Source organism: Sminthopsis crassicaudata, chromosome 1 (assembly GCF_048593235.1).
Source record: "Sminthopsis crassicaudata isolate SCR6 chromosome 1, ASM4859323v1, whole genome shotgun sequence".
Lineage (NCBI taxonomy): Eukaryota > Metazoa > Chordata > Mammalia > Dasyuromorphia > Dasyuridae > Sminthopsis > Sminthopsis crassicaudata.
This window is the reverse complement of record NC_133617.1, coordinates 14,301,496-14,325,181: the sequence shown is the minus strand read 5'-3', so window position 1 is coordinate 14,325,181 and position 23,686 is coordinate 14,301,496. Positions and strand designations below refer to the sequence as shown.

General features: G+C 50.1%; 1 protein-coding gene across 1 annotated transcript; it reads left to right on the top strand.

Moving 5' to 3' along the window:
• Window positions 1-3,193: 3,193 nt before the first annotated feature.
• NEFH (neurofilament heavy chain) lies at window positions 3,194-12,186 on the top strand. Its single transcript, XM_074269541.1, has 4 exons — window positions 3,194-4,034; window positions 5,814-6,013; window positions 6,694-6,818; window positions 9,824-12,186. The coding sequence occupies exons 1-4, from the start codon at window positions 3,194-3,196 to the stop codon at window positions 11,538-11,540; spliced, it is 2,883 nt and encodes a 960-aa protein (XP_074125642.1). The 3' UTR covers window positions 11,541-12,186.
• Window positions 12,187-23,686: the final 11,500 nt, after the last annotated feature.

Below are 23,686 nucleotides of genomic sequence, written 5' to 3'. Positions count from 1 at the left end.
ACCCTCCCACCCAGCAAAGAAGGGAGGGAGGGGCACTTCTATCTCTTTTAGAGAGTTAGCCTTGGGCATTGCTTCTTTTTTCATACACCGATGAGTTTCTATATGGGGTATGGGGGTGTCTGAATTTAATAGTTTTCTTCTACCCCTATCCTGCCCACATTCCTGACTCTCTCTTGATCTCTGCTGGACTGAATTACCTCATGCACAGTTCTGGCCTTGTCACTGGCCAAAAGTCTCCAGTGGTTCTCTCTGTTGCCCAATGACTAGCATCCCATCTAGTTTGCCTGGTATTTAAGGCCTTTCCATTAGATCATCATCTTCCCTGCCATCCGCAAACTCTATGCTCTCAGTTCCTAAGCACAGTAGAGCTTTTGCTAACCAAAAACGGATCATTATTCATTGGCAGATCTTTTGACTCCAAGTGCAATGCTTTTTCCAAGTTCCTTCCCGAGACCTTGAGACTTCCAATGATTGCAGACTCAACTATTGTCCCAGTCCAGACTTCTTTGCCCTTTTTGGGGTCTCCTTAGATAGTCTGGTGAAACCTAGGGATCCATTCTTGGAATTATGTTTTTAAAGACATAAAAGAATACATAGAATTACAAAGGGAACAAATTGTATTGAGGTAGGGTATTAATTAAAAACCCCACAGATCCTAAGCTACAAACCTCAGTCTTATAGAACTAATTTTGGGAGGAGAAGAAACTAGAGTGGTTTTTGTCCTTTGTTCTTAAAGAGGACCAAAATGACATCACTATGTCGGGGTCAAGGTACAAGTGGGCCTTACTGAGGATGAAGAGACCAATATGAACTTGGAATGCTCTACCACAGTCAGGTCCAGAGTCCACATAAAAATTGGGAATAGGAGAGCAGGGACAGAAAAAGGGACCTGCTGGTCCTTCTCCAATGGGGCCTTATCTAAGTCAAGCCCACAATGAGACCGTCTCTCACAGAGACGGGCTGGTCATGTGACGTGGCGGAAAAAGAAGCATCAGGCAAAAATCATCGGAAAGGGGGGCTGACGGGGATTTCCTTTAGAAACCCAGCTAGAACCAGGTCGTAGATTTAATCTTTCTATTTCCTCAAGAAATTGGAAACTATGGATATGTCTGTGTGTGTGTGTGTGTGTGTGTGTGTGTATACACACATATATATGTACATATATACACATATATAAATCTCTCTATATTATATATACACAAATACATATAGAATATATATTATATATACAAATATGTATATATTATATAAATGTGCATCTATGCAAATGTATATATAAATCTGTTTTTCTATGTTTTATATATATTTCCCTCTTGTCATCCAAAGGGAAAGGAAGGAGTGCTTGTTTCTGATTCGAGGTAATTAGGTAATCCTATACTTGGGGGGGAGGGGGGGAGGAAAGGCAGCCTTCAGTAGTCCCCATCCTTTCAACGATTTCTTGAACCAACTGGGCAAAGAAGAAAACTTGGGTGGGGGAGGGAAAGAGATAAGGAAAATCGGGGTGGGTCTCCGGGAGAGGAGCTTAAAGCCAAAGCGTCATTTTCCCAGCCCCGCACAATTCCTCTCTTTATTCCCTAGGAGGGTTTTCTCCGGCCCTGCGGGGTCTCGGCTAAATTCGGGGGAGGAGACACTGCAGACGCTGAGCTCAAGGTTAACTCGGCCGGCGGCCACGAAAGGAAAGGCGCTTTCGGGGTTTGGGCCACCGCCGGGATGTCTCCCCTCACCAACCGATTCCGGGCGGTCTCTTCAGGACCGAGGAGAGCGGCCGCAGCTCCCAACTTTTACAACCCCCGGCTGTCTGAGAGGGACTCACTCTCGGTTAAGCAGCAGTAGGAGCGGAAGCTGCTTCTCCTCCCCCCCACTCCGGGGGGGGGGGGCCGCTCCTCTACCCCATTGGAAGAAATCCTTACCAGGAAGAGGGGGCGGGGATGGCTGAGGGAGTCAGCAGCTAGGGCAGAAAAAGGTGATGACATTCAGAGAAAGTGAATTTAGGAAGCGGGGGGCGGGGGGGAAGGAGAGAAGGTTCCACAATTCCATTCACAGCCCCCTCCCCCCATACGATGCGGGGTGGAATCATTTCGTCTACAACGATTCGGCTGAGGAGAAAGTTCCGGGCTCTCCATTAAGGCCCCTAAGGTTTCCCTAACACCCCCAGGGCTGGAGCTGCCTCGCCCCCCGCTCCCCCCCCGCAGCGCAGCAGGGCTGCGGGCCGCACGTAGTCCGGCCAGGTGGGCCTTCGCCCCTCTCCCCGCCCGGCGCCGGCAGCCTTCCCCGGCAGGCCGGGCTCCTCCGCAGTCCCGGGGCGAGCAGTGACCTCGGCGGCGGCAGTGTATCCTTCCCCGCGGGCCGCTCTCACTGCGGAGCAGAAAAGTCCGGCTCCCGCCGGGGTTACTGAGCAAAACCACGTCTCCCTCCCGGCTCTGCCAGCCCGGCCTCGTACCTCCGGGCTCAGCCCCACCGGGAGGGGGAGGACCCTGCTTGTTTCCCTTCCCCCTCCCCCCCCCCCCCCCCGCAGCAGGGGCTCAGGCCGAGAAAGAAGTGACAGCCCCAGCGCGCCCGGGAAGAGAGAGGGTGGAAGGGGGAGAGGGGGGTCAGAGAAAGAGGAGGAGGACAGAAGAGAAAGGGCGAGAGGAAAGAGTGATCCCGAGAAAAGAACGAGGGAAAGAGGGGAAGGAGCCTGCGCCCCCTGCACAAGGAGTGTTTGCTCATTAAGTGCCCCATAAAAAGAAAAAAGAGGAAAGCGAAGGTGGAGGAGAAGGGAAGAGGCATAAAGGACAGAGGAAGGGGAAGGAAGGAAAAATCACTTCCACTCTTTGTATAATGATAATGCAGATAGGACTTTATCGATAATAATGACATGAATTTATTGATAACTCAATGAAAAAGAAGAAAGAAGGGGGAGGGGGAGATGAAGGCAGGGAAAGAGCGGCTGCGGAGGACTAGGGGACTGGGGAGGAGAAGAGAGGGAGGGGGCGGCGGCATTGGTGGCAGGGCTGGCAGAGCCTGGCGGGGCGGGGGAGGGGCAGGAGCGCTCCCCCTCTCTCCTCCCCCCCCCCCCCGCCCGGGCCGCGTCGAGGAGCCGGGGCAGCTATAAAAGGCGCGGCCGGCGGGCTGCTGCCGCAGTGTCCTCCCGCCGGCCGGCGCGCTCCACCTCCCCGCGCTCCGGCTCCGACGCCGGCCCCGGCCCGCAAGCATGATGAGCTACGGCAGCGCGGACGGGCTGCTGCAGGGCCCCACGTACCCGCTGCCCTTGCCCCTGGCCCTGGCCTCGGGCCGCAAGAGCGCCGCGCTGATGCGCTCCGTGGCGGGCGGCTCGGCGTCCAGCGGCTTCCACTCGTGGGCGCGGAGCTCGGGCTCGGGCTTCCGCTCCCGCGGCGCGCTGGCCGCCTCAAGCACCGAGAGCCTGGACTCGCTCAACGGGCCGGGGCTGGGCGGCGAGGGCCGCGGGGCGCGCAACGAGAAGGAGCTGCTGCAGGCGCTCAACGACCGCTTCGCCGGCTACATCGACAAGGTGCGGCAGCTGGAGCTGCAGAACCGGCAGCTGGAAGGAGAGGCGGCCGCGCTGCGGCAGCAGCAGGCCGGCCGCTCCGCCATGGGCGCGCTCTACGAGCGCGAGATCCGCGAGATGCGCGCCGCCGCGCTGCGCCTGGGCGCCGAGCAGGGCCAGCTGCGCCTGGAGCACGAGCGCCTGCTGGAGGACATCGCGCACGCGCAGCAGCGCCTCGACGACGAGGCTCGCCAGCGCGAGGAGCTGCAGGCGGCGGCGCGCGCGCTGCACCGCTACGCGGACGAGGCGGGCCTGGCGCGCGCCGAGCTGCAGAAGAAGGTGCAAGCGCTGCAGGACGAGGGCGCCTTCCTGCGCCGCCGCCACGACGACGAGGTGGCCGAGCTGCTCAGCCAGATCCAGGCCGCGGGACCCCCCGACGGCCGCGACCTCGTCAAGTCCGACGTGACGTCGGCGCTGCGCGAGATCCGCGCGCAGCTCGAGGGCCACACGGTGCAAAACACGCTGCAGTCGGAGGAGTGGTTCCGAGGTGCGCGCGGGAGCGAGGGGGCGGGGCTTCGAGAGCTTCCCTAGTTCCCCTGGGCAGGTTTAGCTGCTGCAGGTGATTGCGGGCGAGCCCCGCCGGCTGGTGCAGATCCCCAGCGCCGCCCTCAGACGCGGCCCGGGGCCCCTCCTGGTGACCTTCCCTAGTCTAACGCCCCTCCCCTTCTGACCCCGCCTTCTCAGGACCCTCCCAGCTTTGACTCAGAGCTGCTCTGAGGCCCCACTTGCCCTTCGAACGTTCTCACTGAGGGTCCGACCTCACTCCCAGCACTGACGCGGCAAATTGCAGGCTCCCCCTCCCCCTTCTCCCGGAGTCTCCCCTCGGGGTTGAGAACACTCCCCCTCGTCCCTGCAGCCTCTGGGAAGAAAGGATGCAGGCGCGGTGGGGGAGGGGAGGGACAGGACAGACAGAATCCTTGTGGTCCTCCCCAGATCTGGTTCTTAAAAGGGGGGGCTCTTCTGGGCAAGACGTCTGTCCATTCCCAGTTAGACAATCTGGTAAAAACGAGCCGGCTGGCCCTTTAAGAAGCCCTTCCCTCCCCCACCTCATCCCAAGGCTGCAAGAAGCCCTGTTTTGGGCTTTTCACTCTGCAGTCAGTTGGGGCAGCCAGACGTGGGGTCCCCAGTCCGCTCATCTCCCTTTCTTTGGCCAGTACAAGCACCCCTAATTCTGAGCTTCCTCCGGGGGGGGGGGTGACTGGTCCCTCCCCTTCCCTGCCCCATCTGCAGTGAGGTGTCTCCCCAGAGCAACTGTGGCCCTTCCCTTTCCCTCTCCTGGCTCAGCCTGGCCAGGACCAAGCTTGGAGCTGCTCCCGCCCCTGTAGAACAACTGAGGCCACTCAGGGCATCCTTTCCAGAGACTGCAGCCCATGCCGGCCCATCTCGGGCTCCAGCCCCAACCCAGAACGAGCCCTTGCGGCCCCAGAGCCAGCCTGCTGCCCTCTCTCCACCTGGGGTGTGAGCTCCCGAAGAACTGGGACAGCTTCTGGTTGTGTCTGGCACCTCCTCCAGGAGAGCCAAAGAGTCGTGGGCACCCCCCCCCCCACTGAATCGCCAGCAGAGGGTCGATGGGAGATGGCCTCGGTCCTTCATTCAGTGGTGGCAGACCAGGGAAAAGCCGCCCAGGGTCGGCTGGGAGCACCCCCTGGGGCCAGGATGACTGGTCATTTGGAGAGGGGAGTGGGATGTGGAAGGGATCTGAGGGCCGGTAAAATCCAGGCCACCCTAAAACATGGCTCTTTCACCAGCTTAACAAGTTAAGTGGCTCATGGTCTGAGAAGAAAGAAAGTACCTTTAGCGCTTTTGGCAGAAATGGGTCCCGCAGGTGCACAGAGCTCCCTAGGGCTTTGGGGCGAGGCCTCGGGGAGGGAGAGGCGATATCTGCAATGCAGTTCTACGTCCTTAACTGGGACTGGCTCAGTTTGAGGGGTCTGATGGCTCAGCAGGACTAATGATGTTGGAGTCATGTGAAGAGTCCTAGATATAGACACGAATTCCACTTCTGCTACTACAAGCTGAGTTACTCGGGCAGCAAGCCCCTTCCTCTCTTTGGGCCTCAGTTTCCCCATCTTTAAAATGAGGGAGTTGGGCTAGATCTCTCCTATGATCTGGGGCAGGCAGTCTTAGTCAATAAGCACTTATTAAGCTCCTACTGTCTACTAAGTACTATGTTCTCATGGTGGGGCAAGAGCAGGAGGGATGGAGGATCTAACTTCATGGACCCCATTTCTCTGCCCTTCTACTCCCTGACCCTGGGCTGCCACAGTGAGGTTGGACCGCTTGTCAGAAGCTGCCAAGGTGAACACAGACGCCATGCGCTCGGCCCAGGAGGAGATCTCCGAATACAGACGTCAGCTGCAGTCCAAGACCACCGAGCTAGAGGCCCTCAAGGGGACAAAGGACTCTTTGGAGAGGCAACGCTCGGATCTGGAAGACCGCCATCATGCTGATGTCATCTCCTATCAGGTAACTGCTGAGGACGGGAGAGAGCCAGGGCTGGCCTGGTCTCTGCTGTGGGACTTGGCAAAAGTCAGCTAGGTCTCCAGTTCCCAAGTGCGCCATTTAGACGAGGGTCTCCTGAAATCTCCTTGGCTACTCTCCATTAAATACAGGTTTTGCTCCTAGAGATAGGTATTCTCAACCTGGGGTCCCTCTTAAAATTTAAAAAAATTTGATAACTGTATTTCAGCATAACTGGTTTCCTTTTAATCCCATTTAAAAAAATTTTGTGTATTTTCAAATATTATTCTGAGAAGAGGCTCGAGGTGGGAAAGAGTCCATGATCATCCCCCCCCCCCCCCCGCAAAGGTGAATAACCTCTGATCTCTTGTCGATTTGGAACAAGAAGAGAGTTTTAGGATTCATGATTATAGGAGATTTTTCAACCTGTTTTACTGGGGGCATTCTGGAGAACCTCTAACATCTGGGAGGGGGTTTCTGGGAACCTTGGTTTGTTGGCGGACCTGATTATGATGAAAGAAATTGTTCTTCCCCAAGGGAACATGGCTAAGCAAGAACTTCCCTTCCTTGAATGACGGCCCAACCCTGCATCAGCACTGCCCCACTTTGGCTGACGGGGGTGGGCATCTGCATTGCAGAGAGCCAGGGGCCTCCTTCCATGATGCGTGTCACCCTTTCTCCTCCAGGAGACCATTCAGCAGCTGGACAGTGAGCTGAGGAGCACCAAGTGGGAAATGGCCGCCCAGCTCCGAGAGTACCAGGACTTGCTGAATGTCAAGATGGCCCTCGACATTGAAATTGCAGCCTACAGGTACAGGCTTGTGAGGGCCCCTTCCTTCCTCAGTTAACAAACTTGCTGAGACAATCCCGTAAGATGCCGGATTAGGAAAAGCCCCTTCTTAGGCTTTAAAGAGTCCGACCAGAGTGGACTCACCAGGATAGCTCATGGATGATGTAAAAGTTGCAAGGGACACAGTCCAACTCCTTCATTTCATGGTTGAATGAGTAGAAATGACTAGGCCAGACTCAGCTAGCACTTATGTAGCACTTTATGGTATATCGTTATGTCTTCACAACAACCTTGGGACATGGATACTAATATTATCCCCATTTCACAGATAAAAGAAAAAACCGGGGTAGACAGAGGTCACAAAAGTGGTCTAGATTCATCTAGTTAAGGCCAGATTTTGTTTTGTTTTGTTTTGTTTTTTTTGCTGAGGCAATTGGGGATAGATGACTTGCCCAAGGTCACACAGCTAGGAAGTGTTAAGTGTCTGAGTTCTTGGTTTCTCCTGATTTCAGGGCTGGTGCTCTACCCACTGTGTCCCCTAGCTGCCCCTAAAACCAGATTTGAATTCAGGGTCTGCCTGACTTCTAGGCTCCCTGCTGCTTCCTACTACACCACCTAACTGCCAGGAAGTAAATCAGGCAGAATTTGAACTCAAGTCCTGACTCCAGTGACTCTGTCACTGCTCTACTAAGTGACCCTGAAAACCTCCCTTTATCTCACTGGACCTTTCTTTCTCCCTCTGTGAAATGGGTATAATTCCACTTACAATCTCTATCCTTAGCCCTCACAGCCTTTTCTTTCTTCTGAACCTCACTGCCTGATAATATCTGCATCAAGCAGTACTTTACAGTTCACAAAGGGCCACTTTCCAAGGTTGTGGCAAGAGATAATTTCTTTTCTTCAGGCGTTAGAAAATTTCTTAGAGTCTTTGGATACCTTGTCTCATTTGTGCTTTACAACAACCTTGGGAAGTAGGTACTGTAGGTGGGAGCACCCCATTTTACAGATAGAAAAACTGAGTTAAATGGCTCACTGAGGTCACATAGATAGGGAATAGCAGAGGAAAATCAGGACTCCAGGTTGAGCCTTCCTCTAGCCAGGCAGAAGCGCCTACTATGTACTAGGTACTGTGCTAAGCTTGCTATCAAGGAGCTTCTGGTCAAGCCCCTTGCCACCCATAATTCCATGATGCTTCTCTTTGGAACATAGTTCAGGGAATTACAGGGTTAATGCTTCCCCCAAACTCCAGAAGCCCAAAGCCTAAGTTAACTGGTTGTGGCCTTTTCAGACTAATCCACCGGGCTTTTCTTCCTACTGCAGCACTCACAGAGGAGGGGTACACCCAGAGAGAGACACAAGCCTTCTGTGGGATGTGTAGGGAGTTGAGGGCCTGGTGCTGTCCAGGGTACTAAAGCTTTGTTCAGAGGGAAGCAGGGCTTTCAGTTCCACCAGGGATAAAGAGACACTGCTTGAGAGGATGCTGGAGTTTGAGGGCGTGGAGCTCTCCATGGTCCTGGAGCCACGTGCAAAGGAAGGTGGGACATTCATGTTAACCAACATTTATTAGATATCTAGTTCTAGCATGGGTTCTGGGATACAAAAGCAACAGTAAAAACATTTCCTACCTTCAAGGACCATCCATTCTACAGGATGATCAGAGTCCTGAATTAGGAGCTAGTATAAATCCCAGCTCTGCCACTGCTCTGACTCTGAAAACCTTCCTTATCTCACTGGACCTTTCTTTCTCCCTCTGTGAAATGGGTATGATTCCACTTACAATCTCCCTCAAAGCCTCCAAGAGGATTGCTAGAAACATTGGTCTGCCACTATGCACACTAGGCAGAAGGGTCCCTGGCAAAGATGGACACGCAGCCAGAGTTCCCCAGCCTTCTCAGTGGCAGAATTTGGTAGTGAAGGCTGGGAATCTGTGCCGAGCTGACTCTGTTCTGACCTTAGCAGCCCTAAGCCAAGAGCAGTGGTTGGATGGACCAGCAGAAGTTAAGGGCACAAAGAAAAATCAGATCAAAAAGGAAAACAATGAGAAAGAGCAGAGTGCAAGCAAACAACAGAGAGAGTGAAAATGCTCTGTTGTGCTCCACACTCAGTTCCCACAGTCCTCTCTCTGGGTGTAGATGGCTCTCCTCGTCACAAGATGTGCTTTAATTCATATATATATATATATATATATATATATATATTCATCATTCATTAGGGAAATTAAATCAATTAAACTTGGTACTTGCTCCAGAGATGTATATAATTGTCCAGAGCAATTGAACCCTGGACCTGAATCATTAGTATAAACCAGTCAGTTACTTCCTCAGCCTGAGGGAAACGATAGACACATAGATCATCTCTTATCTATGTTTTTATTTCTTTTATTGATTCCATGCTACAAAATAAAAGATTGACTCCATTATAAAAAGAAGTTGAGGGTGCAGATTGAAGGAAAAAGAATATAATGGCAGGTCTTGGTGAGAACAGGCCTCATTTGATTGCCTATTAAGCCAGGTTTGCTAACGCTTCATGTGTCTAAACCATTTGGATCTTCACTACCTCATTCGGTGTTCACAAGCTCCTTACCCCAGTTGGAAAAACAGGACACTAAGGTGCATCAAGACTAGTTGACTTGCAGAAGGTCATGGCTGGATAGTGATTGATCTCTAAATAGAACATTGGTCTTCTGAATTCATGGGAAAGAAGTGTTGGGAGGAAAGAGCTAGTAGTTTAAACATCGCTGCTGCCAACCTTATCCCTACGTCTCAGAGGATGGGGAAGAATGGATGGATGGGTGGATGAAAGAACGAAAATTTATTAAATATTGTGACAGACATTGTGATAAGTGTTTGGGATACAAAGACATGTAGACTTACTCATGATCAGAGCTGTAGGCCCTTGACCTGAATCCTTATCATAAAGGAGAAAACCTTTTCTTGAGAAAGAAAACACATAAGGGCATGGTGGCCAGGGAGTGATGTATGATTTTTCTTTCCAGTAACTTCTTATACTGTTTCCCCTCCCTACAGAAAACTTCTGGAAGGAGAAGAATGTAGAATTGGCTTTGGCCCGGGTCCTTTCTCCTTTCCTGAGGTACCCCCCAAAACTCCAGCCACTTCCACACATATAAAAGTCAAAAGTGAAGAGAAGATCAAAGTGGTTGAGAAGTCAGAGAAGGAGACTGTCATTGTGGAAGAACAGACCGAGGAGATCCAGGTGACTGAAGAGGTAACTGAGGAAGAGGAGAAGGAAGAAGAGAAGGAAGAAGCAGAAGAAGAAACTGGAGAGAAGGAAGAAGAAGGGGAAGAAGAGGGAGAAGAAGCAAAATCTCCAGAGAAGGAAGCCAAGTCTCCTCCCACGGAGGAGGTCACATCACCTGAGAAGGTGAAATCTCCAGTGAAGGAAGAGGTCAAGTCTCCAGAAAAGGCCAAATCCCCAGCGAAGGAAGAGGTCAAGTCTCCAGAAAAGGCCAAATCCCCAGCGAAGGAAGAGGTCAAGTCTCCGGAAAAGGCCAAATCCCCAGTGAAGGAAGAGGTCAAGTCTCCCCCTGAGGTCAAGTCTCCAGAAAAGGCCAAATCCCCAGCAAAGGAAGAGGTCAAGTCTCCAGAAAAGGCCAAATCCCCAGTGAAGGAAGAGGTCAAATCTCCAGAGAAGTCCAAATCCCCAGCAAAGGAAGAGGTCAAGTCCCCTCCTGAGGTCAAATCTCCAGAAAAAGCCAAATCTCCAGCAAAGGAAGAGGTCAAGTCCCCTCCTGAGGTCAAATCTCCAGAAAAAGCCAAATCTCCAGCAAAGGAAGAGGTCAAGTCTCCAGAAAAGGCCAAATCCCCAGCAAAGGAAGAGGTCAAGTCTCCAGAAAAGGCCAAATCCCCAGCAAAGGAAGAGGTCAAATCCCCCCCTGAGATTAAGTCTCCAGAAAAGGCCAAATCCCCAGCAAAGGAAGAGGTCAAGTCTCCCCCTGAGGTTAAGTCTCCAGAAAAGGCCAAATCCCCAGCAAAGGAAGAGGTGAAATCTCCAGAAAAGGCCAAATCCCCAGCAAAGGAAGAGGTCAAGTCTCCAGAGAAGGCCAAATCCCCAGTGAAGGAGGAAGTGAGGTCCCCGGCGGACATCAAATCCCCAGTCAAGGCCAAATCTCCAGAAAAGGAAGATGCAAAATCTCCTGAGAAAGAGGAAGACAAAGAGAGTGCCCCAAAGAAAGAAGTATCAAAGCCTCCTAGCGCACCTGTCAAAGAAGAAGGAAAGGAAGTTAAAGTGAAAGAAGCCCCCAAGAAGACAGAGGAGGAGAAAGCCCCAGCCAAAGCAGAAGAACCCAAGGACAGCAAGAAAGAGGCCCCCAGAAAGGAGGCCGAGGAGAAACCCAAAGAGGCCCGAGGTGGGACCCAGCCAGAAGGAGCCGGGAACCATCAGGCGGCCCCCGCCCCAGAGCCTGCAAAGGGGGAAACCAAGGCCAAGGAGGCGGCAAAGCCCCAGGAGAAGGGGCCGGAACCCCCCAAAACCCCCAGCCCTCCGGCCACCAAGGAACCCGAGAAACCCAAACAGGAGGAAAAGAAAGCAGAGGAGAAACCCCAGCCTGACCCCAAAGCCAAAGAGGAGGAAAAGGCTCCTCCCAAAGAAGCCGCCAAAACAGAAGCCCCCAAGCCCAGCAAGCCCAAGACGGAGAAGGTGGAGAAATCCTCCAGCACCGACCAGAAGGAGAGCAAAGCCTCCGAGACTGGGGCTGACGACAAAGCCAAGAAGGGCGATAAGTAGCCACAGGAGTCAGATCCAGAAATATCTAGCAGGAGCAGCCAAAGAAACTCAAACAGGTCAATCAACTCTAATTTATTTTATTTCTTCCGACCTCCAGAGACATGCTCAGACTGCAGGGTACCCTCCTTTTCTAAACTGGAATTCCTGGTAGCAATACATAGGAAAAGCGGGAGAGAGGAAAACCAGATCCCCCTCCCCTGGAGCCCTCCCCACTCACCCACCCGAGCCCCAACCCTCCGCCCTCACCGACGATGGTCAACTATGTTATGATAGCTTAACTAGCAGAATGTGATATATGCCGAATGCCACATGTAAACACCTGCCCCGCCCCCTCCCAATAAGTGCATTTATTTCCTGTATGTGCAATCAATCGATGGACAGATGCAATAATGAATGTCCACGCCGGTAGAAGCTGCGTTGTGCTTGAGATGTCTTAAAACGGTACGGATGCCTTTTTTGGTTTCTTTCCCAAAGGAAATCTGTCGCTCCCCTCCCGGCGCAGAGGCGGCTCTGCCGGACAGGGGGCCTAAGAGGATGCACGGTCAGCCACACAGTGTCAACCACGCCACCAACTCAGAGGAGCACCGTTCAACCTGAGGCCACTTTCAATTGCTTGTGTGCAATAAAACAAGAGTGCTTATACAGACAGGGCTCCCACACTTTTATTTCCCTTCTCAGGGGAGGAGATGGGGGAAGGGAGGGGGGAGCCCGGCCATCCGGGCTGGGAAGGCTTAGGTTGTGGTCACCAAGTCCCCTCAGCCCTTGAAAAGGGTGTGACAGAAATTGGCTCCATCTTTCTGGTAACCAAGATGGATGTTCTTTGCTGCTGGGATGAGCTCTTGAGGATGGAGGTTGCGGGGATTGGGGAGGAGATAAGGGCCGGCCCCAAGGAATTGTCAGGATCTCTTGGGCCCATGGAAGCAGGAGGTGTTTCCTATTAGGCCGACCAAGTTGCTTTGACCCGTTCGCCCAGGTTTTCTTTGCTACAGGAAAGGGACTTTCTCAGCTGGTGACTGGGTAGATTATTCAGTTCTAAGTGGGGGGGGGGGCTAATGCCAATGAGTTAGTCCCAGCTGCTCACTAGTGCTCACTTACCTGGATTGTTCCAAGCTTTGCAAAAGGAGGGGCAGGATCCCAGCGCTCCCTCTTCCTGCTTGGGCTAGCTCTGGCAAGCTGCTCACCCACGTGGGGGCTCCTCCAAAACGAGGAGACTGAGCCGGGTGATCACAGAGGCCCCCTTCTTGCTCCCAAAACTATGATCTTCTTCATCCCTTTTTTTTCCTCTAACTTCCTACATTTCAGCTACTTTGGGGCCCGATCCCTCAGGAGCTGGAGCAGATTGGAACAGAAAATTTTCATCTGTCCCACTTCTGACTCGGGCTGGTCCATGCCTCCACGAGCAGCCTGATGGCTCTCCAGTCCCCGGAGCTCGCTCTATTAGTGCCAGACCTAGTGCAGACAGATGCTTAGCTTGGAACTCCTGAGCTGCAGAATCCCAGCATCTGCGGCTCAGGACTCTGGAGTTCGAGCATCTTGGCAACCTTGGCCGGGCTTGTAGTCCCGACCCACTCTGCTTGGGCTTGTCCCATTGTGAGGATTCAGAACATGGCCGAGGGACTATTGGGCCCCAAGCAAACAGAATCAAAGATTTCTGAAAAATGGAAGGAAAGTGGTGGTCCTGAGAGATACACAAACATTTCAGGTAAAATAGAGGGAATTTTCTTTGATGAGATGAGATGAGATGATGGGATGAGAACTCGGACCATCTTTGCCCATTCAATGCCTTTCTCACCTTTTGATTTCCATTAGCTATTTGTCCATTTGGGACAGTCTTGAAATAATACTACCCTGAGTACAGCTGAGGAATAAGACTGTCCCATTTGCTTACAAAAGCCATTTACCACTAGTTCTGAGGGTACCTGCAACTGAAGTTAGAGCCTTAATGTTTATGGATTTAATGTGCTAATAGAAATCATTTCTTTAAGGCTTTAAGGTCGTCCCTGGCTATAGTTCCCTGAACAGGCCTGATTTTGTTTGATCTCGGAAGCTGGCAGGGGCAGACCTGGTTTGGACTTGGATGGGAGACACGTGGGAACACCGGGTGCTGTAGGCCTCCGGGGGCAGCTAGGCCGCACTAAAAGAGAGGGAGTACCGCCTCTGGAGTCAGGAGGATCTGAGTTCAATTTGACCTCAGACATTTAACACTTCCTAGCTGTGTGACTCTGGGCAAATAACCCCAATTGGCTCACAAAAGAAAAAAAAATAACATGATATGAAAAGGCTGCACAAAATCATTTTCACACAATCGGAAATAGGAATGACATGTATGATCACCTGGTTTGTAGATAAGAAAATGGAGGTATTTAGAGTCTTAGAATCACAGAATCTGAGAGCTGGAAGGGCTTGGAGGGGGCTGGGTCCAATCCATACACAAATGGAAACCTTATTGGAACATCCAATCTCTGGCCTTTTTTTTTTTTTTTTTTTCCTTCTCCAAGGGACACTTTCATTTCTGTCAGGAAGGGAAGCAAGAGGCTAGGGCCAGAGGTCACCGATCTGCTCATTTCTCTTCAGAGAGACGGACTCCTGGGCTGGAAGTATATCTTCCTCCTCCTCTAAATATTGTTCATCTTGGGGACATGAGCAAGGAAAATCTAACTTGTGATAAAATGATCAGTGTCGTTATTACTGGGGAAGCAAGACCTCAAGTTTTATATTGGGGTACCCCTTTCCCACAAAATGCCAGTTCCACCATGAACATAAAGAGCAATAGCAAAAAAACAAAACAAAAACAAAAACAAAACAAAAAAGCCTCTCATCTTCCCACATCAGCCCAAAATAAAAATCAGAGGAAGTACACCGAGGAGACTAGTCGTAGGCCTGACAATACTGAATAAAGGATCTCTCCCTTTGGGAGCAAGATAACTTGACTCAACCTAGAGAGAAAGTCCTGGATCTCATCCAAGGCAAACTTCCTGAAGTCTTTATAGAATCTAACTGGGAATAGGGACATAATGGAGACTTTCTGTTCTCCATCTTTTCCTTCAGCAACATGAAGTAGCGTTGATATCTTCCATTTTCTCTCCTGAAGCAACTCACTGCTTGAAGAGCCTGAAAAGACTACTCTTGAAGAGTCTTGAGAGGATGGAAGGAAGTTGGAGCTCTCTTGCTCCAACCCCAAGTCTCACGTGGAGTGAGACATTCATTTCCACCCATAAGGAGACAGTCTCATACCCATGGGCTTTGACAGGACGAGGGTTACATACATGACAAGTAATCATTAAGCTTCTGCTTGAATCCTTTCAGGAAGGCAGGGAGCTCATCCCTCTCACAAACCACATGGCAAGAAAGGGGAGAGCAAGGATTAAAACCAGGTCTTCTCATTCTAAATCCAGACAGTCTTTCCACTCTCACAACCCTCAAAGAGGTTTGTGGTATCACTGATGTGGATTTTCTGTCCTTTCCCAACCTCCTTACTTCTAGTGTTTTCCTTTTGTTAATTATTTCCTAGCTATAGTGTGTTTGCACATAATTGTTCACTTCTTGTCTTTCCTCATTACATTGTGAGCTCTTCCAGGGTATGGCCTGTCTTTGGAACTTCTTTGTATTCCCAGGGCTTAGTGTGATGTCTAGTATAAAGATGATTAATAAATGCTTGCTGACTGTCCAGGAAGTCAGATCACAACTCAACTATATCTTTCACATCCTTCCCCTAATTAGCTGCAAAGATTGTGCTCAACATGCTGAACTCACTTCTGAAGTTTTCCCAGCATTGGGCAGATACCCTTGGGCCATACATATCATTTCTCTTCCCTCTTGTATGTAACTGAGCCATCTTTATTCCCTTCTCTGGCAGTATATGCCTCAGGTGACAATCTGGATAGAACCTCTGGATAATTCTCTGTTCATAACGAGCTGTGACTTGCCACCCATTCTTTGCCTTACTCTTCAGCCACCCCATTGAGTGATATTCAATTTTAGCTCTTCTATGACTCTCAGATCCTTCCCACAACATGAAATTCTTCATAGTCTCCTATGAGGTCCTCTGGCTGAGGAGCTAAAAAGAAGCACATAGGCAGGTGGACAGGGCAGAGCGGCAGATGCAGAGCAGATTTGAAAGGGGTCATTCCCCAACCCTGAGGTACCACTACACACCTCTCAGATTGGCTAAAATGAGATGATGATAAATGTAGGAGATTGGATAAACTGGGACACTGATACATTGTTGGTGGAGTTGTGAACTGATCCAACCATTCTGAAGAGCAATTTGGAATTACAACCACAGGGCTATCAAACTGTGCATTCCCTTTAATCCAGCAGTGTTTCTACTGGGCTTATATCCCCAAGAGATATTAAAGGAGGGAAAGGGACCCACAGGTGCAAAAATGTTTGTGGCAGCCCTTTGTGTAATGGCAAGAAACTGGAAACTGAGTGGCTGCCCATTAGTTGGGGAATGGCCGAATGAGTTATGGTATATGAACATTATGGAATATTATTGTTCTATTCTTCACCAACATGATGATTTCAGAGAGGCCTGGAGGGACCTACATGAACGAATGCTGAGAGAAGTGAGTAGAATCAAGAGATCACTGTACACGGCAACAAGAAGATTATGTGGTGGTCAACCGTGATGGACGTGGTTCTTTTCAACAATGAGGTGATTCAGGCTAATTCCAATAGACCTGGGATGGAGAGAGCCATCTGTATTCAGAGAGAGAACTATGGGGACTGAATGTGGATCACAACATAGGATTTCCACCTTTTTTTGCTGTCATTTGTTTGCTCTTTTTCCTCTTATTTTTTTCCCTTTTGACCTGATTTAGTGTAGCGTGGTAAATGTGGAAATATGTTTATTGCAGATGTTTAACATGTATTACTTGCTGTCTAGGGAGAGAGGAGAGAGGAAGGGAAGGAGAAAAATTTGAAACACAAAGTTTTGCAAGGGTGAGCATTGAAAACTATCTTTGCATGTATAAAAAGCTATTATTAAAAATTAAAAAGAGAAAGGGATCGTTCCCCAATTATCCCCATTTGTTGGATTGGATGGGTCTAAGGTGCTTTTCAGCGTGGTTACTGTGAGCACTCCTGGAGCCAGAGCTGTTGGTTTCCCAGACAAGGCTGAACTTGGAGGATACAAACTCTAGCTCTAGAGAGTGCTTGTTAGAAGTTACTGGAAACAAGCTATTTTTTCAGGAGTACTAAACCCCTTGGGAAATTTTTTATCGTTATTCAGTCATTTCATTCACTTCACTCTTCTTCTTTTTAAAGCTTTTTATTTTCAAAGCATATGCACGGATAATTTGTCAACACTGACCCTTGCATAGCCTTTGTTTTAGATTTTCCCCTCCTTCCCCCCATTCCCTCCCTTAGATGGCAAGCAATCCAATATATGTTATATGTGTTAAAATACATATTAAATCCAATATGTGTAAATATATTTATACAATTCTCTTGTTGTACAAAAAAATCAGATCAAAAAGGAAAGAAAATGAGTAAGAAAACAAAATGCAAGCGAACGACAACAAAAGGAGTGAGAATGCTATGTTGTGATCCACACTCAGTTCCCACAGTCCTCTCAGGGTATAAATGGCTCTCTTTGTCACAAGATCATTGGAACTGGTATCAATCCATTTCACTCTTCTGGACCCCATTTTGGGATTTTCTCAGCAAAAATAGTGGAAGGATTTGCCATTTTACAGATGGGGAAACTGAGGCAACAGAGTGAAGTGCTTAGGGTCAATATGGCTAGTAAATGTCTGAGGCCAGATCTGAATTCAGGAAAAGGAAACTTGCTGATCCCAGGCCTGGTGCCCCGGCCACTGATCACCTAGCCGTCCTTGGGACGTGCCCTGCGAGAACTTTATCTGGTTAGCGGGGGTCACTGCAGGACTGCCGGGTTCATGCGTTTCAGGCTGGAAAAAGAAGCGGACGAGGACCGCAGCTGATCCGGCCTTCACGGAGGCACCTTTGGCCCCACTCAACGACACTTATACCGAGGAAGGGGATTTCCACACACTCAGAAACTGGAGAGGAGACGGCCAGGCGGGGATCAGGGATCTCCTCGTGGATTAGGGACAAGTGGCGTCTCTGTAATCCTGCCGGAGAAATGACAGCTCTGGAGGGGCCTCAGAGGCCCGGCAGCCTAACCACCCTCATCTGCGGGGGAACCTGAAACCCAGAGGGGGCTCTCTGAGGAGCAAGCACGTGTCCGAAGCAGGGGTGGCGCCCAGGCCCTTGTCTGTAAGATCTTTTCACCGGACCACGGGACAACATGGGGCTCGGAAAACCTTGTCCTGGGGGCCGGGCTGGAGTCCCATCTTCCTCCACTTCGGCCATGTCACCATTTCTAGGCTTTGAAAAAAGTTTCCACTTCTGTATAAAAGGGGGCAGCCAGGTGGTGCAATGGACAGAGTGCCAGCCCTGAAGTCAGGAGGACCCGAGTTCAAATCTGACTCCAGACACTTGACACTTCCAGCTGTGTGACTCTGGGCGAGTCCCGTAACCCCCATTGTCTCAGCAAAAAAAAAAAAAAAAAAAAAGTGGGGGGAGGGGGCGACATTGTACTGGGTCATCCTGTTGTTCAACTCCCATGGCTCCTTTTGGATTTTCTTGGCAAAGATGGTGGAGTGTTTTGCCATTTTGTTCTTCAGCCTATTTGACAGATGAGAAAACTGAGGCACAGATGCCTTGTTCAACAGTAAGTACCTGAGACCAGATGGCCTCAGGAGGGTTCAACACTGCACCATGGCGCCACCTAGCGGCCCAGGGTCATCTCTAAGGAATCCAATTTAACAAGTATTTAGTGTCAATTGTGCACGAAACCCTGGTGGGGGGGGGAGACACAAAATGAAACAGCCCCTTTCCTTGTGCGCTGAGCAAACAAACACCAAATCCACAAGTTAGATACAAAGTAATTGGAGAGGGACGGGAATGGGGGAGGGGTCAGGAAAGACTTGCCTGGAGTCAGGAAGAGAGTTCAAATCCAGCCCCAGACGTACGGTGTGGCCCTGGGTAAGGGACTCAACTCGTGCTGCCGCAGTTTCTTCATCTGTGAAATGGGTACAATAAGAGCAGCTCAAACGAAACGCTACTTGTAAAGTGCTTAGTGCAATGTCTGGCACAGAGTAAGCGTTTAACAAATGCTTAATTTTTTAAGCTTCCGTTCTTTGTAGGGAGAGAATTCTGGACCAGGTACATTCGGCCTCAGAGAGCTCTATCAAACGGGCGCTGGTGAGTGGCCCTCCACTCAGTCTCCCCGTAAAAGGCCATTTTATTGGTTGGGCTGTACAGGCTTTGTTTGAACCCGATGATCCTTTCCATTGGAGACTCTAAAATTCGGAATCTTAGCGATCCCCTGGGCCCGAAGTTTTCTTTTCTTTTTAAATCTTTTTGTGTGTTCACTTTTATTTTATTTTTAATTTTTTTTATTATTATAGCTTTTTATTGACAGAACATATGCATGGGTAATTTTTCAACATGGACCCTTGCGAACACTTTTGTTGCAACTTTTTCTCTCCTTCCCCCACCCCCTTCCCTAGATGTAGGCCTGAAGTTCTCAAATGCTTTCATTTCAGAGTCCCTTAAGACTTGCCTGTTCCCATTCGGGGCTTAACTTCTTATCAGTATTTGCCATAGTAGAAATTAAAACTTGTCATGATGAATAATCCTCTGAAAGGGTCTCAGAGACCCTCAGGGATCCCCGGACCTCACGTTGAGAACCTCTGATTAATCCAACTTGCTCCAATGAGGAAACTGATCCAGAGCACTTATGGACTTTTTCTGCCACTTTGGTGGGATTCAAACCCAGACCTTCCGACCTCTCACCTGGAAGCTATTCTTTCCCATTGTCTAGAAATGCAAAGCATGGAAGGTTTAAGGGCTTTTGGGCTTCCAGCAAGGCTCATCACCTCTGGTAGCTGTAGCGTGCTGTTGTCTCCAGAAGCTGCCGATCACTCTCTGGGGGGAGATCTGCTGTGTCTACTCAAATCTCTCAGACAGATTCTTCTTCCTGAAGAGAACCGTTGTCTCCAGGCAGTTGCCGTTAACTCTTGTCCAGAGAAGTGACTTCCCTTCCTGCAGAGAGCCGGGTCAAGCCTGATATAGTGCAGACTTTTTCTATCTCTGGAGTGCTGTCCTCTTTTATCCTCCCAGAGAATGGGTGTGGGATAATGCAAGGGCTTCTGGGAAGAACCACTTCAACCAATGAGCTTGCTCCTTCTAGGATTCCTAAGGTGTAAACTCCCTTTAAAGGCCCAAACCAAAGGTCTGAGCCAGAAAACTGTCAAGTCAACCTGAGTTCTCACCTTGTCACTGTCCAGACAACCTGAATCTCACCTAGTAATCCTAACAGGTAGCATGACTGTGGCCATCCCCAGAGACACTCTTCTCATTCCACACTCATGGGTCCCAAGGATTCCATGACCCTCTCTCCAAAAATGGCTCCCAAGTCTGCATTTACAGCCCCAATAATTGCTGCCCTGGGCGGGATGGAACCCCAGAGGCCTGCTGGATCCCTGCCTCACCCATATGCCCCAAACCGAGTTCCGAATTTCCCCCTTTCCTCAAACTTCAACGTTTCTATCTTCCAGGCACTTGGGCTCCTAACATGGCATCGGAGAGTCAGAACTTCAAAGTGGATTGAGTGGAGGAAGGGATCATGCTGCCCAGGCTGGAGGAGGGAACTCGGCTATTGCAGCAAACAAAAGATGCCATTCTTGCTTGTAAGTAATAGGAATCGATCTGGGATGGTTATCGATCTGCGCCGAGGAACCGTGCCGTTTCCAGGAGCATGGGAGGGAGGCCTCATGCTCCTACTCTGAGCTCACTGGCACTTGGCAGTCCGTCAAGGCAGCCCTCCTGGGCGCCTACAGAGGCCCAGTAATGACTCAGATGGTGGCGAGAGAGCCCTGGGCTGGGAGAATGGACTTTGAAATCCAAATTGATAATTAAGAAGGATATAAGAACTGTCTTCAAGTATTTGAAAGGATGTCATACGGAAGAAAGATTAGACTTGGATGGTCCCAGAGGGGAGAAGCAGAACTAACTGGGTAGAAGTTGTCAGGGGAAAATCAGGCTTGCTCTAGGGAAAAAATCTCCCAGCACTTAGCTCGGTCTGCGGCTGGAATGGGCTGCCTTAGAGGCAGAGGGCCCCATCTCACGTGAGAGTTTTATCTTTATGGCTTAATTTTGTTATTTATTTTAACATTCTTTTCTTTTTTAATTTTGTGTTCTCTTTCCCACTGAGCAAGCAACATATCAATTACACACAAGAAATTATGCAAAACATTTCCATATTAGCTACATTTCAAAAAAAAAAAAAAAAAAGGGAGGAAAACAAAGTGAGAAAAGTTGGCACTCAGTTCATCAGTTCTTTCACGTGAGGTCTTGCAGCAAAGGCTGGAGGCCCACAGGTCAGAGAGATGTGGAGGGACTTTTGTCATGACTAGATTTGCCTCTCAGGTTCCTTGCAAATCTCCCGTCATGTGATTCTGCGACTCCTACTTCAGCGATCACAGTGCAGCACAGAGAAAAGATAAAGGATTTTGGAGTAGAGAACCCGAGTTCAGATCCTGATTCGGCCCCATCCTTGTCGGGCAGTCTTGGGTATTCACTTAAAGTCTCTCCGAGATGACATTTCCCCAGCTCCAAACCTAGAACTTCTTTAAGCCTCGCTTTCTCCTGCTGCAAAATGGGCACAACACGCTATCTATCCAGTACCACTGCTGCGAGAACAGTGCCTAGGAACAGCTTTGGATAAGGAGTTGCTTATGTCCTGGGCATCCAGAAAAAAGTCCTGATGTTAAGGACTTCCAGCCCCAAAATGTCTATGATCCTGTTGGTTTCTAAATCAGGGATTGCTCAGATCAGAGTTTAAGCAAGTGAAACTTAGATGAAGAGTTGCAAGGATCTCCAACAACCTCCTCCTTCTTCTCCACAGGACTCTGCTGCCCTTCTCTCTTGCCTTCCAGTGGTTGGATTTGCAGGGGAACTCTCTGATCTGACCCCACAATGTTATTGCCATTACAGGGACCCCAGGCCACGGCCTTGTTTGGGGGAGGCCTTGACTGATGACGGCCTCCTTCCCCATCCAAGCCCAACTCAGAAGTCTTCTGTGAGCACGGGCTCTTCTGCCTACTCAAGTGCTCAATTCTTAGTCTGACGTTCCTTCACGAGCCTCGCGTTAAGAATCAGGGAGCCAGAAGGGCCTCCAGCGGGCTGTCCAGTCCACCCAAGAATCTCCTCTGTGGCCTCCCTCAAAGCGGACATGGCACCTCGGCCTGGATACCGCCCTGGAGGGGCGGCCTGCTGTGGGCAAGGGAGCTTGGGCAATCTCTCCTCTTCACACTCGCTGTTCCTGATTCTGTGTCCGAGGAGCACGTTCATGTGGAATCCTCCTTACACGAGATGCTCAGTATTTGAGAACCAAACCCCCCCAAGTCTTCTTTTGCTTACTAGGGGCTCCTGAAGGGCAATGATAGCCAAGGAAAGAGAGGAAAGGTAGGAAGCACGTCACAAAGGAGAGAAGCTGCTCCTCAGTTTCTTCAGCCACAAAATGAGAATAAATGATCCCAAACCCCTCGACTCCCTCTCTCAGGGAGATGCTGAGACCTGAAAAGATGAGTAACAGCCCCCATTTCTACTATGAGAGGCCCCTCCCACAGGATCAAATAGATGCCCTTTGATTTGGTCATAGAATGCCACCCCCCCCACTCCCCCAACCCCCCAGCAAGACTAACTACTGATCACATACATCATCCACACCAACATATTCAGTCACGCTTTTTGTGGTAATGATGAACTGGAAACTGTGTGTGTGTGGCCATCAAATGGGGAAAGGCCATCTCAACTCTTATGTAAATAGACTATTACTGCACTATAAGAAACATCAATTAACAAGAATTCAGAAGCATAAGCTATACCCAATAAACACCCTAAGGAAGAGACAGAGAAAGGTAAAACAGTAGCTAAGTCAGCGCCCACTCTTCGTCCTGGAGAATGGATGAAACACCCCACTTCTGGACGAAAGGCTGGAGGCCATGGCTACAGAACGCTGCCACGCTCTTAGACTTATTCCTTCGGCCTGGACGTGCTTGACGGTTTTTCTTTGTCACAAGGAAATCTCCACTGAGGAGACACAAAGACTGTGACAGCCTAAGGGACAATATTGAAATAGAAAGTACTCCAATTAGTCTATGGTTCTACTTCATAAAAAGTGCCAAGAAATAGTGTGGGATCAATGCTATTAAGACAAAACTTTCTAAGGGCAGCCTTGAGAGAAGCCGAAGGTGGTCTTTTCCTTGTTATCTTTGGGAAAGAGCTGGGACGTAGCTGGGAGACCCCGAGGGCTGGGGAAGAACTTGTATCAGGATCAAGGGACGCTCCCTAGGCCCCGGAGCGAGGGGCCACTCAACTTCTGTCCGCTACTATGCCGGAGTGCACCAGGCTCAGCCTCAACTCTCCTGTGCCCTTTCCTAGAGCCGCTGTGTCCCTCCTCTCCGGGAGCTCCTCTCTCCACGTACCTGCACAAAGTCAGGGAAGGTGCACTGGGTTTGGAGTCTGAAGACCTGGGTGTGAAAGATGCTCCTAGCTACACCTTCGTGACTCAGGCAAGTTTCCTCAGCGATAAAAAGGAAAGGTTGAAAGAGATTTCCTCTGAGGTCTCTTCTAGGTCAGACTCGAACATCTGACCAGTCCCCGGCCCCCTCCTTGTCTGTTCTCGTGACGTGGGCACACTGGTCTAGAGGCCTCCTAAGGCCCTGTCCACCCCAGGGTGCTGAGGATGCTCCTGCTCTTGCTCCTGCGGCTGACTCAGGGCCTGTCTCCCAGCCAAGAATAGGAGTCAAGGCTGCAATGCAGGTTCCATTAGGACACTATTTTTAGATTTCCTTTTTATCTTATTCAGCACACGCAGCAGTGAGGCCATGAGGGGATGCAGGCGGCTTGGGCGAGGGATGCCGGCCACGGCTGAAGTGTGGGGGGCTGGAGGATCAGGGACAAACTTGAGCTTGAGGCAGAGGCTGCCCCTGAGGAAAGGGGGCCCTTCTCCTGCAGCATTAGTCACCTTTAGAAGGGAAGAGACTAACAAGTCACAACCCTAATCAAATCACAGCAAAGACAGAAAGAAAGGCATGTCTGATTGTGGAAGA